The 14024-nt window shown below is 40.9% G+C and overlaps 1 protein-coding gene across 2 annotated transcripts in view; it reads right to left on the reverse strand.

Annotated features, from left to right (window-relative positions):
• Positions 1-14024, reverse strand: part of TMEM245 (transmembrane protein 245) — a 201473-nt gene that overhangs the window by 93652 nt on the left and 93797 nt on the right. For both annotated transcript variants that reach the window (XM_033930622.1, XM_033930623.1), the window contains 2 exons: positions 13006-13104; positions 6479-6610 (listed from right to left, as the gene is read on the reverse strand). In XM_033930622.1, coding sequence (XP_033786513.1) covers positions 6479-6610; positions 13006-13104 — 231 coding nt within the window. The remainder of the gene's footprint in view (positions 1-6478; positions 6611-13005; positions 13105-14024) is intronic.

Consider the following 14024-nt stretch of genomic DNA (forward strand, 5'->3'; position numbering starts at 1 on the left):
TATTTATTCATTTTTCTGGCTATACAACTGAATTCTAGAAAAAGCTTTTCACGTGTTACTTTTCTTAACACTCATTGGTTCTAAGCTCACACTAGCAGGTCACTAGCAGGACACTTATCTAACTCTTACAGTTAAATGTACAGAAGGGCAGGGTACATCATGGCTCAAACTCTTATCTATTTAGCTTACAATGTGGTAAGGTAGGGACATACATTTTAGGCAGATGAGGTCAATAGATTGTACACTGTTTTCAGCTATGTAGGCCAGAGCAATATTTTAAACAACAGTTAACCATTTCATGATCCTACAATTCCATTTCACTGAGTGAAGTACTCTAAATGTAAAAAAAAAGAAAAAAGGTTTTATGATTAGAAGAGAGATATAATTAGATATATTGTGGAGAGGTAGTGAGTTTGTCTCAATAAAGGATAAAGGGGTTATTAATAAATATTGGTTGCCTGGGTGGGAGGGGGGAAGTTGGGATTACTGTCCAATGTGTGTCCTTAAGCAGTCATTATATTGGGGAGGGAGGGTGGGAAGAAGGTGGGTATTAAAGATATTACTAGGATGATTAAGGAAAAGATTAATAAGGGATTGGGTAATTTGGAGGTAAGAATGTGTGCCATGGGGAGAAGTTTTTTAGATCTTAGTTATGGAAGAAGGGAAGAGGAAGATTATGATAAGGAGTATAAAATATATTATGTCTTTTAAGATATTTTCTATTAATGTCAATGGCCTGTATCATGTAATCAAAAGGAAAAAGGTATTATCATTTTTAAAGAAGCAAAACGCGGATGTTTATTGTCTGCAGGAGACCCATCTTAATATAAAGGAATCAGAGAAACTAACGGGTGGGTGGGTGAAAGAATGTTTTTTTGCTCCAGCAGAGGGTAAAAAAGCAGGAGTAGCAGTTCTTATAAATAAAAAGTGTATGGCCAATTTTAAGATAGTAAATTCGGACCCACATGGAAGATGGCTACATGTTGATATAAGTATGGGAAATAATGCCCTGACGTTGTTCAATATATATGCCCCCCTAATTCGAATCAATCAGAATTCTTTAAAAAATTGCAGAGTATGTTGTTACCACTGGCTGCTTCTAATTTAGTGGTGGCTGGAGATTTTAATGCTGTAATGGATCCATTAATGGATAAAAAACCAGGTAAAAGTATAAAATCTTTAGGTTTAGATAATTTGGTTCAATCATGTGATTTGAAGGATATATGGCGTATTCTTCATTTTAATGATCAGGAATTTTCATTTTGTTCACAGGTTCATAAATCATTTTCAAGAATAGATTATATTTTTATTTCATCACATAAGGTGCAGCAAGTGATTAAGGCTTCCATTGATCCCATTATCATTTCGGATCATGCGGGAGTATGGATAGATTTACAATTAGATCAATTAGAAAATAGAAGACCTCTTTGGAGATTTGATAATGCATTGCTTGTGGATGAAAAATTTTTGGAACATTTTAAAACACAAATTAGTGATTTCTTTCAAATTAATTTAGTGGAAGATACATCTATTGAAAATGTATGGGACGCTTTTAAAGCGACTATGAGAGGTCATATTATATCATATTCGGCTTTTGTTAGGAAACAGATTAAAAAACAGTATATAGAGTTAGAAAAAGAAATTAAAATACTAGAAACTAAATTGGTAAGCAAATGGGAACATGATGTATTACAAGCTCTTTTGAAAGCAAAAGGTAAATATAACGAATTAGCTTCAAAAATGATAAGAAGAGACTTGTTTTCCAAACAGACAATGTATTATGGAAATTCTAATAAGGCGGGAAGATTATTGGCAAATTATCTTAAAGCAAAAAAAAGAAGAACTAACATTAATGGGATAAAAGATGATAATGGTATAATAACCAATCAAACGGATATAATTTTAAAGCAATTTCTAAAATTTTATAAGGACCTGTATTCTTCCGAGCCTTATTTGGAGAGGCAAAAAGATGGTAAAAATTTTTTAGATTTAATTATTGGACCTAAGGTTCCTGATCATATAAAACGGAGTTTAGATGAACCTATATCATTAAAAGAATTAGAAACAGCGTTGAGATCTCTTAGAGTTGGATCCGCTCCAGGTGGTGATGGTTATACAGTAGAATTTTATAAAACATTTCAAAATGTCCTTTCCCCATATTTACTAAATTTATATCAGACACAACTTATAAAAGGTGATATTAAAGGTACTATGGCTGAATCAATAGTAATTATTTTGCCTAAACCAAATAAAGATCCTACTTTGGTTTCAGACTACAGGCCTATATCTTTAATAAATGTGGATAATAAACTTTTGGCGAAAATTTTGGCTTTGAGATTAGCCAAAGCTCTCCCACATATTATAGACACGCATCAGACGGGTTTCGTTGCTAAAAGACATTCCTCTAATAACTCTAGATTATTGTTTCATATGTTAAATTTATAAAAAAAAATGGATGAACCGGCTTTTACAGTTTCCTTGGATGCAGAAAAAGCGTTTGATAGGGTAGAATGGAATTTTATGTATCAGGCTTTAGAATGGTTTGGTATAGGTTCTGGATTTATACAAATGGTAAAAACATTGTATAGCTTCCCAATTGCAAGATTAAATATTAATAATATGATATCTGATGGTTTTCAATTGCAGAGGGGAGTTAGACAAGGTTGTCCTTTATCTCCTTTGTTATTTGATGTTGTATTAGAACCCTTATTGTTAGCAATACAGCAAGCAAGGGGGATACAGGGTATTCCATATTCTGATATGGAATATAAAATTTCGGCTTATGCGGATGATATTTTACTTTATTTGAGGAATCCAGAGTCTACCTTATCTTGTCTATTGGAATTAATTGATATGTTTGGCAAATTTTCAGGTTATAAAATTAATTGGAGTAAGTCTGAACTTATACCTTTAAATGTTCATTGTGTAAAAGGATTATTTGACGCTTTTCCGTTCATATGGAAAGAAGAAGGATTTAAATATCTTGGCATTCAAGTTAAAAATACAATTGAAGATACAGTAAAAGAAAATGAAAAATTTGTATTGAAAAGAGTTACAGAGTTATGTGAGCAATGGAATCTGTTACATCTTTCTTGGTGGGGGAGAGTTCAAACTATTAAAATGATGATCTTGCCTGTAGTTTGCTACCAAATGAGTATGATACCTATTTATTTTCAGGGGTCCTTTTATAAAAAGCTTAATAGCATTTTAACGAAATTTCTTTGGCTTGGTAAAACGCATAGAATAGCTTTGGTATCTTTGCAAAAATCAATTAAGGAGGGAGGGGTAAATTTTCCAAATTTTTATAGGTACCATCAAGCCTATATTTTACGTCAGGGTATGTATTGGATCCTCCCAGAACTGATAGATAATGCACCGGATTGGTTATATTTGGAATGGCGCCTTATGTTTCCCCTAAATTTAGTTCATCTTCCAAGTATCAACATGCCTAGAAGATACAGAGAAAATAAGATATTAATGGATACTTGAAAAACGTTGAGGTTTATTAGTAAATTAACACCTGTCCCAATAAACAAGTCAACTAATCAGTCTTTATGGATAAACTCCAAGATTAAAATTGGTGGAGCTCAAATCCTTTGGAAGGAATGGATTATTGCAGGCATTAGATCTCTGAATGATGTTATTTCGGAAGGTAAACTGCTGGAATTTTCACAATTGCAACATAGATTTGGTCTTAGTAAAAAACAAAGTTTTAAATGGTTGCAATTGAAGCAGGCCATTCAGGTTGGGTTCCCTGAATGGAAAACACTGAATAATCAATATAGTTTAGAGTTCTTATGCTTCCAAGCAGACTTCCTAGGGCAGGGGTCTGCAACCTTTAAGACATAAAGAGCCACTTGGACCCGTTTTCGAAAAGAAAAAAAACTTGGAGCCGCAAAACCATTATAAAACAAATCTAACACTGCATATATTGTTTCTTATCTTAATGCTATATACAGGATCACTAAATTGAAAATAAAATCATTTTTCCTACCTTTGCTATTTGGTGATTTCATGAGTCTCTGGTTGCACTTTCTTCTTCTGACTGTGCATCCAATCTTTCTTCCTTTCTTTCAGCCTCCTGTATGGTTCCTCTCCTCCAGACCTCATTCTCTCCCCCAACTTTTTCTTTCTGTCTCCCTGTTCCCCCTTCTTTCTGTCTCCGTGCCGTCCCCCAAGCCACTCGGTTTGCTGCCACCGCAATCGGGGAACAGCCCCCAAGCCACCGCCGTCCCAAGCTTTCCCTGCAGAAGTGTTGCGCTGACCAGCATTCCGCTCCCTGACGTCAATTCTGACGTAGGAGAGGAAGTTCCGGGCCAACAAGGCATTTCTCCTCATTCCATCCAGCCTGAGCCCCATCTCTCCTTGATCCAGCATTTCCCTTCTGTGTCTGTCAGAATTACCATTCCACCTATTTTCCAGCATCACCCTTCTTTGTGTCCATCTCACCTATATCCCTATCTCACCACTTTTTCAGAATCTTCATTTGTCTCTGTCCTTATCTTTACGCCATGTTCACCATTTGCCCTTTCAATGTCTTTATCTCCCCCCACACACTTTTTCAGCATTACTTCTATGTCTCTATTTCACCTCCTCTTCATGTCCCCTCTGTATCTCTATCCTTATTCAGTAGGTCCTGCTTACCCTTTCTCTTCTTTGTGTCACTATCTCCATTTTCAGCTTTCCCCCCTTTTCCTTTGTTACTGCACCCTGTAGCTAGAATCTTTCCACCCTCCCTCCACTCCGGCCCAGCCCAGTATGAAATATTTCCTTTTGTTTCCCTCCCCTCTCTCTTTCTCTCTCTCTTCTCCTCCCTCACCCACGAGTCCTGCATCTGGCCCTCTCCCTTCTACCTGCACCTGGCAACACCCCCCTGCTCCGCGGCTCTCTTCAGCAACTCGTCAGCAGCAGTGATCAAGACAAGCTGCCGACATCGAGGCCTTCCCTCTACGAGTCCCGCCTTTGTGGAAAAAGGAAGTTGAAACAAGCGGGACTCGCAGAGGGTAGGCCCCGACGTCAGAAGCTTGTGTCGATCACTGCTGCTGAGTTGCCGAAGAGAGCCGCGGAGCAGGGGATGTGGCCGGAAGCAGGTAGAAGGGAGAGGGAGATAGGAAGGCTGTAGATCTCCGGAGCATGACACCGACCCCGGCCAGGATGATTTCTTTTTCAGGCGTGCACCTTACAAGTCCAGCGTCGCGGCGGGAAATAGCCATGCTGAGCAGTGATCTCAGCACTACACAGATGAAAGCCTTGCTTGCTGATTGGTCCGGCGGCACGGCGGGGCGGGGCCGCCGGACCAATCAGCAAGCAAGGCTTTCATCTGTGTATGTGCTGAGCTCACTGCTCAGCATGGCTATTTCCCGCCGCGACGCCGGACTTGTAAGCTGCATGCCTGCGTGACACACTACCGGAGCCGCAGCAAAGGTGGAAAAGAGCCGCATGCGGCTCTGGAGCCGCAGGTTGCCGACCCCCGTCCTAGGGCATCAAGCCGCATTGTGGTATAAATTAATATCTGGATATTTGAATAAAAAACCAAAAAATTGTCTAAGAGACATTTGGAGCATTGAGATTAAGCATCAAATTACTGCATCTCAATGGCCACTAATTTGGTCTTAGAGAATGAGATGTACAGTGTCAGCATCTATGAGACAAACTTGGTTCTTTTTATTACATAGAGCTTTTTGGACCCCTACACGTTTGCAAAAATTAGATAGTTTTAAGTCCAATAAATGCTGGCACTGTAATCTGGAACCTGGGACGTTGGATCATTTACTATATCATTGTCCCTACATTAAAAGTTTTTGGAATGCAATTTGGCCACAAATTAATAAATTGATGGAAAATCATGTAGCAATATCATATGATACAGTGTTATTTGGAATGATGATGAGAAAAAAAAGTCAAATTTCACCAGAAAATAACAAGCTTTTACTAGTCATGACAGGGGTTGCCATTCAGCATATAACCAATAACTGGAAGAATCATAGTAACCTTAATTATACATTTTGGTGGAATACAATTTGTCATATATTCAAAATGGAAAGAGTAATAGCAATACAAAGAGGGACATATCCTAAATTTATAAAAATATGGGGGCCATTGACAAAGTATTGTACTGAATGAATAATAGGATTTATCTTTTTCTTTTCTTCTTTTTCTTGTCTTCTTTATGGCACACATGGAGAGGGGGTAGTGAAAATAATTTTACATAACATGTTATAATATGGTATACAATATGTATAAGGTGATTGGAAAGTACTTGAAGGGTGGGAGAGGGGATAAAAAAATTTGTTCAGAATATTATGTAATAGATATAAAAGTGATATTGTGTATTCATTAGTTGTAACTCAATATTTTGTACACTTCATGTAAAATATGAAAATGAATAAAGAATTATAAAAAAAAAAAAAAGTAAATGTTACAATGGACTTCCTTAACCCTTTACAGTGTAAGAGATGTGGGAAAAGAAAATACTTACAGAAAGAAATGTTTCAATGTTCTCATGAACAAAGTTGGCAACATCTTGCCACTCCAAAATGTCACCCAGCCAACTGTTCTGGCGGTTTATATTCATCTTGTGCCCTTTGTGTCTTCCAGCATATGTAACATTCTGTTAAAAAGAAAGAAGTAAAATGTAATGTTAAGTATTAGCATAACAGAATGCGAGAGATTATATCTGAATAATTTGGCTAACAAATACAAGCCACTGGTCTCCTGCTCAATTTACATGGCAGATCAGTTGGTGTCAGATGCTTTTTTTTTTTTAATGTCATGAAAAACCCCCTTGAACATCTAATTTAGAGACTGTATTAACTGTTTATGAAAACCATAGCCAAAAGAGAACACTGATTAACTTTCAGCAACAACATTCGATATATGTGGATTGATTGCCATCTTCTGGTACGCTGTTGGTATTACATGGAGCAATCCAAATTGCATAAGCCACTTGATAAGCCTGTGAATCATGATTCATCATTTGTGCATGGCAGCAGTGCTAGGCAGGACTGGATTTTTATGAGTCAGTAGGTACAGTAAGAGTTCATGACATGGAACAATCCAAATTGCATTTACCTACATTACAGGGCTGGGTACATCAAATAAGGAGGTAAAGGCATTAGACAAGTTATCTGAATACATGGCACATTATTACAGCAGCATATTCTAGTTGAACATTCTAACAGCAGGGGCATAACTATAGTTTCAGACATGGAATGATAAACTATTCCATTACACAGAAAATTGCTCATTCTTACTAAGTGCATAAAACTGCACCTTCCTGCTCTCCCCTCACACTAGCATGTTTAAAACATTTTTTTTCTCCATGATTCAGTCTTATTTCTAGGTTCTGCTCATCTAGCTGTTCTCCAACGCTGAGTTTTTACTAAACCACAAAAGAACTTCTTACCACTGGCCGGCAAGATAAATTCTCTGACGCTCATACGACACTCATAGGAATTGAATGAGCGCTGGAGCATTTGTCTCACTGGCCCATGGTAAGAAACACTTCCATGGTTTAGTAAAAGGAGCCCTAAGTCTCCTACCCTTCATTTCAAATTCATAGGAAACTGTTAGAGGCTCAGAAGGGTTTAGACTAGTGTTGCCCGATTCACGATTCGAATCGATTCACCGATTCACTTCGGGTGAATCGATTCAAATCAATTTAAATTTTTAAAAAATCGGCTTCCTGATTCGGACCCTCTCCCCCTAAAGCAGGAGCGGCAGCGCTACTCTTGCTGGCAACTGCTGCACCTGTTTTAGAGGGCGAGGAAGGAGGGTCAGTCGGGAAGTGCTGCGTCCGGCTTCCCTCCTGGCCTCCCCGAAGGACTGCCCCCACTCCCCGAAAGACTGCGCACCCCCCCTGGAAGGCCTCCATGTTCCCCCTGGCCTCCCCGAACCATTTACCTTACAGCTTCAGCCAAAGATTGCGGTTACAGCTCTTTGCACTGCAGTGCTTTGAGCTGTTTCCTCTGCTGCGGTCCCGCCCCTCCTCTGACATAGAATTAATGCAAGGATCTCTGTTTTAGAAATTGCAGAGATTGAGGAACTTTTCGACACACAAGGTGGACTTGTCCAGCTGTGAAATCTTTTTAGATATATTTGATTATTCATTTATGTGAAATTTTAAAATTGACATATCCATTATAGGCAGATTCCTGTCTTTTTCACTTTAAACCTCTAGAGATTATTTAGAAGCACATGAATTCACTTCTCATATCTTTGTGGCAGCAAAACTTATATTGGCTAGAAATTGGAAACTGTCCAGACTGCCACCAAAGGAGATGGTATTTACTAAACTGGATTATATTTGACAGCTTTTAAATATGGGCGTTTTGTTATCTACCTTTAAACCTGGGATCCTTATGCTGCTTGGCGAACCAAGACAGTTTGATGGGATAATGTTGACCCCTAATAATTGTGAATTTGTCTTGTTAAGCAGTATTTGAAAAGGGGAAGGCTTAGGGAGGGAGAAGAAGGGTTCCAGTGGGAGATTTGGTTTTCTTGGAATATAAATTTTCTTGTTTGCATAATTGTGATGGGAGATTAATCACAACATTGGCTGTGACATATTAAACTCTTTTTTTAAATTTATGTTCTTGTTTTTCATATGAAAGCATATAAAAGGAAGTTTAGAGGCACCTATATCACTAAAGGAATTACAAGCAGCGTTGAAGTCCCTTAGAGTTGGATCCGCTTCAGATGGGGATGGTTTCACTGTAGAGTTTTATAAATCATTTCAAATTACCCTATTACCTCATCTATTAAATTTATATCAGACTCAACTGACTAAAGGTTGTACTACAGCAGTGGTCTCAAAATCACGGCCCGGGGGCCACATGCGGCCCGCCAGGTATTATTTTGAGGCCCTCGGTGTGTTTATCATAATCACAAAAGTAAAATAAAACAGTTTCTTGATCATATCTCTCTTTAGCTATAAATGATAATATTATTATTAAGACTTAGCCAAAAGGAAAGATTTATAAACTATAAAGAGTTTTACCTCATGAAAAATTGTCATTTCTTTAATAAAACATTAACTATTTTTTTCTGAGGCCCTCCAAGTACCTACGAATCCAAAATGTGGCCCTGCAAAGGGTTTGAGTTTGAGACCACTGTACTACAGGTACTATGTCAGAATCTTTAACCATTGTTTTACCAAAGCCAAATAAAGGTTGGAATGGCAACTCATGTCTCCTCTGAGATTATGTCATGTTCTGAGTATCAAGCTGCCTAGATTGTATAAGGACAATAGAATTTTAGTAGATACTTGGCAGACACTAAAATGTGTGAATAATTTGACACATATTCCAATTCATAAATCAACATGTCAGTCCCTCTGGTTGAACTCCAAGATTCAAATTGACGGATTTAAGGTCATCTGGAAGCAATGAATGCAGGCAGGTATACGTACCTTGGATGATGTTATTTCAGATAATCAGCTGCTTGATTTTTCACAATTGCAACACAAATTTGGTCTTAGTAAATCACAAAATTATAGATGGATGAAGTTGAAGCAGGCCATTCAGAAGGGTTTCCCTGAATGGAAAAATCTTGAAAATCAATATAGCCTGCCTATCTTATGTTTTCAGGCGGACTTCCTGAGACACCAGGCCACTCAGTGGTATAAATTTTTATCTGGATTTTTGAATAGGAAACCAAAGACTGGTCTGCGTGACATTTGGAGCATTGAGATAAAGCATCAAATTACTGCGTCTCAATGGCCATGTATTTGGGCTTGGAGGATGAGATGTACAGCGTCAGCATCTATGAGACAAACTTGGTTTTTCTTGTTACATAGAGCATATTGGACCCCAGTTCGTTTACAGAAGTTAGATAGCTCTAAGTCTAATAGATGCTGGCACTGTCATTTTGAAGCTGGGACACTAGATCACTTACTATACTATTGTCCGTTGATACTCAGTTTTTGGAAATCCATTTGGGGCCAAGTAAATAATCTATTGGAAAATCTGGTGGCATTATCATATGACACTGTGTTATTTGGTACTTCAATGAGAGCTAAGAGTCAAATTTCTTCTAATAATAACAAACTTTTACTCATTATGATAGGGGTTGCCATACAGCAAATCACAAAAAACTGGAAAAATTGGGACAGGCTGAGTTACAATTTTTGGTGGAATTCTTTATGTCATATATTTAAAATGGAGCATGTAATAGCTATTCAGCAAGGGCACTTTAAGAAATTTAGGGATGTTTGGCAACCATTAGCAAAATACTGTAAAGAATGAATATTGGTTTTTCCCTGTGATTACGTGCAAGGTGGGGGTAGGGGTAGGGGAGGGATACTTCTTGTTTGGGGTTTTTAGATTGCAGATAATTGTTGGGTAGGGTGGGGGGAAAGGTATTGATCTGTTTGTTACTTGCGAGAATAGTAAGTGATGTTTAAAGTGTAAAATGTTCTTATCCTGTATTACACTTATTGAAAGTTTTAAAAATGAATAAAGATTTTTTTTAAAAAATTATGTTCTTGTTTTTCTTTTATAATTCCATAAATAAAGTTTGGAAAAAATAAGTCAACCCTCCAGTAGGATTAACGGATTGTCTGGAGAGCAATTAGTCAAGAAAAAAGGAATTGTGATTTCTTAAAGTCCTTTGGCATTTGTGTTTCCACTCAAGAGTAACAGCTTTATGATCTATGACTAAATTCAAGGTTTGTTTGGTTTTTTTTTTGGGGGGGGGGGAAATTGTCTACAAAGGGAAGGTATACATATCCATATGCAAATTCTCTGTTTTATATAAATACAGTGGTGCCTCGCATAACGGACGCCTCGCACAGCGAACGCTGCGCACAACGAACTTTATGTCTTGATCCGTACAACGAACTTCGTTTCAGACAACGAAGTCGCCCGAGCTGCATCCTTCCGCGCAGGCACTGCGCTTAACTGCCCTCTCTCCGCCTGGTTCCCTCTTGCCCCCCCGACTCCCCGACACGATCGGGGCAAGAGGGAGCTCAAGCCCTCTTGCCCCCCCCGACTCCCCGACACGATCGGGGCAAGAGGGAGCTCAAGCCCTCTTGCCCCCCCGACTCCCCGACACGATCGGGGCAAGAGGGAGCTCAAGCCCTCTTGCCCCCCCGACTCCCCGACACGATCGGGGCAAAAGGGAGCCCAAGCCCTCTTGCCCCGCCGATTCCCCAACTCCCCGACAATATCGGGCCAGGAGGGAGCCCAAGTCCTCCTGGCCACGGCGACCCCCTAACCCCAACCTGCACTACATTACGGGCAGGAGGGATCCCAGGCCCTCCTGCCCTCGACGCAAACCCCCCCTCCCCCCAACGACCGCCCCCCCCCCAAGAACCTCCGACCGCCCCCCCAGCCGACCCGCGACCCCCCTGGCCGACCCCCACGACACCCCCAACCCCCTTCCCCGTACCTTTCTGTAGTTGGCCGGACAGACGGGAGCCAAACCCGCCTGTCCGGCAGGCAGCCATCGACGGAATGAGGCCGGATTGGCCCATCCGTCCCATAGCTCCGCCTACTGGTGGGGCCTAAGGCGCCTGGGCCAATCAGAATAGGCCCGGGAGCCTTAGGTCCCTCCTGGGGGCGGGGCCTGAGGCACATGGGCCCAACCCGACCATGTGCCTCAGGCCCTGCCCCCAGGAGGGACCTAAGGCTCCCGGGCCTATTCTGATTGGCCCAGGCGCCTTAGGCCCCACCAGTAGGCGGAGCTTTGGGACGGATGGGCCAATCCGGCCTCATTCCGTCGATGGCTGCCTGCCGGACAGGCGGGTTTGGCTCCCGTCTGTCCGGCCAACTACAGAAAGGTACGGGGAAGGGGGTTGGGGGTGTCGTGGGGGTCGGCCAGGGGGGTCGCGGGTCGGCTGGGGGGGCGGTCGGAGGTTCTTGGGGGGGGGGGCGGTCGGTGGGGGGAGGGGGGGTTTGCGTCGAGGGCAGGAGGGCCTGGGATCCCTCCTGCCCGTAATGTAGTGCAGGGTGGGGTTAGGGGGTCGCCGTGGCCAGGAGGACTTGGGCTCCCTCCTGGCCCGATATTGTCGGGGAGTTGGGGAATCGGCGGGGCAAGAGGGCTTGGGCTCCCTTTTGCCCCGATCGTGTCGGGGAGTCGGGGGGGCAAGAGGGCTTGAGCTCCCTTTTGCCCCGATCGTGTCGGGGAGTCGGGGGGGCAAGAGAGCTTGAGCTCCCTCTTGCCCCGATCGTGTCGGGGAGTCGGGGGGGCAAGAGGGCTTGAGCTCCCTCTTGCCCCGATCGTGTCGGGGAGTCGGGGGGGGGGGCAAGAGGGCTTGAGCTCCCTCTTGCCCCGATCGTGTCGGGGAGTCGGGGGGGGACAAGAGGGCTTGAGCTCCCTCTTGCCCCGATCGTGTCGGGGAGTCGGGGGGGCCAGAGGGCTTGAGCTCCCTCTTGCCCCGATCGTGTCGGGGGTGCCAGGGACCACACGGAGTCACCCACCGTACCACCCGATTCGGGTAAGCGCAGGTATCGGTGGGTGGCTTATTTGCGGGGGGGTGCCTTATTTTACATTTTTTTCTAAAAAGGGGGGGCTGTCTTATTTGATGGCCCTGCCTTATCATCGGGGAAACACGGTAGAAAAAAAAAAAAAAAATGAACAGTTAAGTCCCAGTTTTTGCCGCTGAGACTCTGCCCTCTCACTGTAAAATTAGACTCTACTTAGTCTGTCTTTAAATTTAAAAAATGTGTGTTGTTTTAAAAAACAATTATGTTTTTAGATGTATCTAAATAAAAATAATAACCAAAAATTTATCTTTTTTTATGTCATCTTAGCATATTTTATGCTGCAGAACGAATTATTTTGTTTTACATGTATTCTTATGGGAAAACGCGTTTCACACAACGAACGTTTCACATAACAAACTTGCTCCTGGAACGGATTAAGTTCGTTGTGTGAGGCACCACTGTATATATGATGTGTATGTGTGTATAGCAAAGACACAAACAAGGATGTCACAGTTTTGGTTTGAAATTACAAAAATACAAGCTGAAGATGTATTTTGTATACCTATGTCTCAGGACTTACCTTCACAAACCAGTTGCGATACAATCTGTCCCATAGCTCCAGTACTTGCTTCTCAATCAGAGCAGTATTGTTGACTTTCTCTCCTAAAATTTTATGGAGCTAAAATACAAAGTTTATTTTAGTTTTTTTTTTAAAAAGCATACAAAAGGGTATAGTTAACTGTTCTATTTGTACTTGAAATAAGAAAATAAAAATATGAATCCTTGGTAAAGTATAAATACAAACCTAAATAAGCAAGTATTGCTTATATTGCAGACAGTTTTGACTTCTGTTTGTCATGGAAGTCTCCCGCCTGGAAAGGACAGCTTATATTCTATTGATCTGGTGACATTTTATCACTGCGAAAGTTCATCACCATAAACATTTCATAAATATATTCAGATAATATTGTGGGAAACCTTTGGCAAAGGAGCAGAGGATGTGCCAGTACAAATCAGCGTCTATTCTTTTGCACCTAAATATGAGCCTTATTAATAGTTTTGCTGGGTTTTACTAAACTACGGAAGATTTTCTTGCCACTGGCCAGTGAGGTAAATGCTCCAACGCTTGTAGAAACAGAACGAACGTCGAAGCATTTACCTCACCGTCCCATAGTAAGCAGCTCTTCCGTGGTTTAGTGAAAGGAGCCCTTTCTTACTAAAACTATGCCCCTGAATATGATTACAGGTAGGTCTTGTAAAAATGCATGCCTTCTTGTTACAATGCTCAGATTTATTCATGCAACCCTTGAGGCAATTTTTTTTTAGGAATTTTATGTTCTTTTTTATTATTATTATTATTACACTTATAACTTGCACTATCAATTTGTTTCTAGGCAACTTTCAAATAAACATACACATTCTAAAAATGACAATACAAACTTACATCAAATCAACCATATACTCCATTTCACCATACTTAAAACCACACCTCTTCTTTTCAGTTGTTCCATCCCTTCATCTACTACTGTCAGTTCCATTTTATGACTTTGATCATACTGTATACCTCTTTAAATACAAATGTTTTCAATAAAACTTTAA

The sequence above is a fragment of the Geotrypetes seraphini genome, chromosome 2 (genome assembly GCF_902459505.1).
Source record: "Geotrypetes seraphini chromosome 2, aGeoSer1.1, whole genome shotgun sequence".
Lineage (NCBI taxonomy): Eukaryota > Metazoa > Chordata > Amphibia > Gymnophiona > Dermophiidae > Geotrypetes > Geotrypetes seraphini.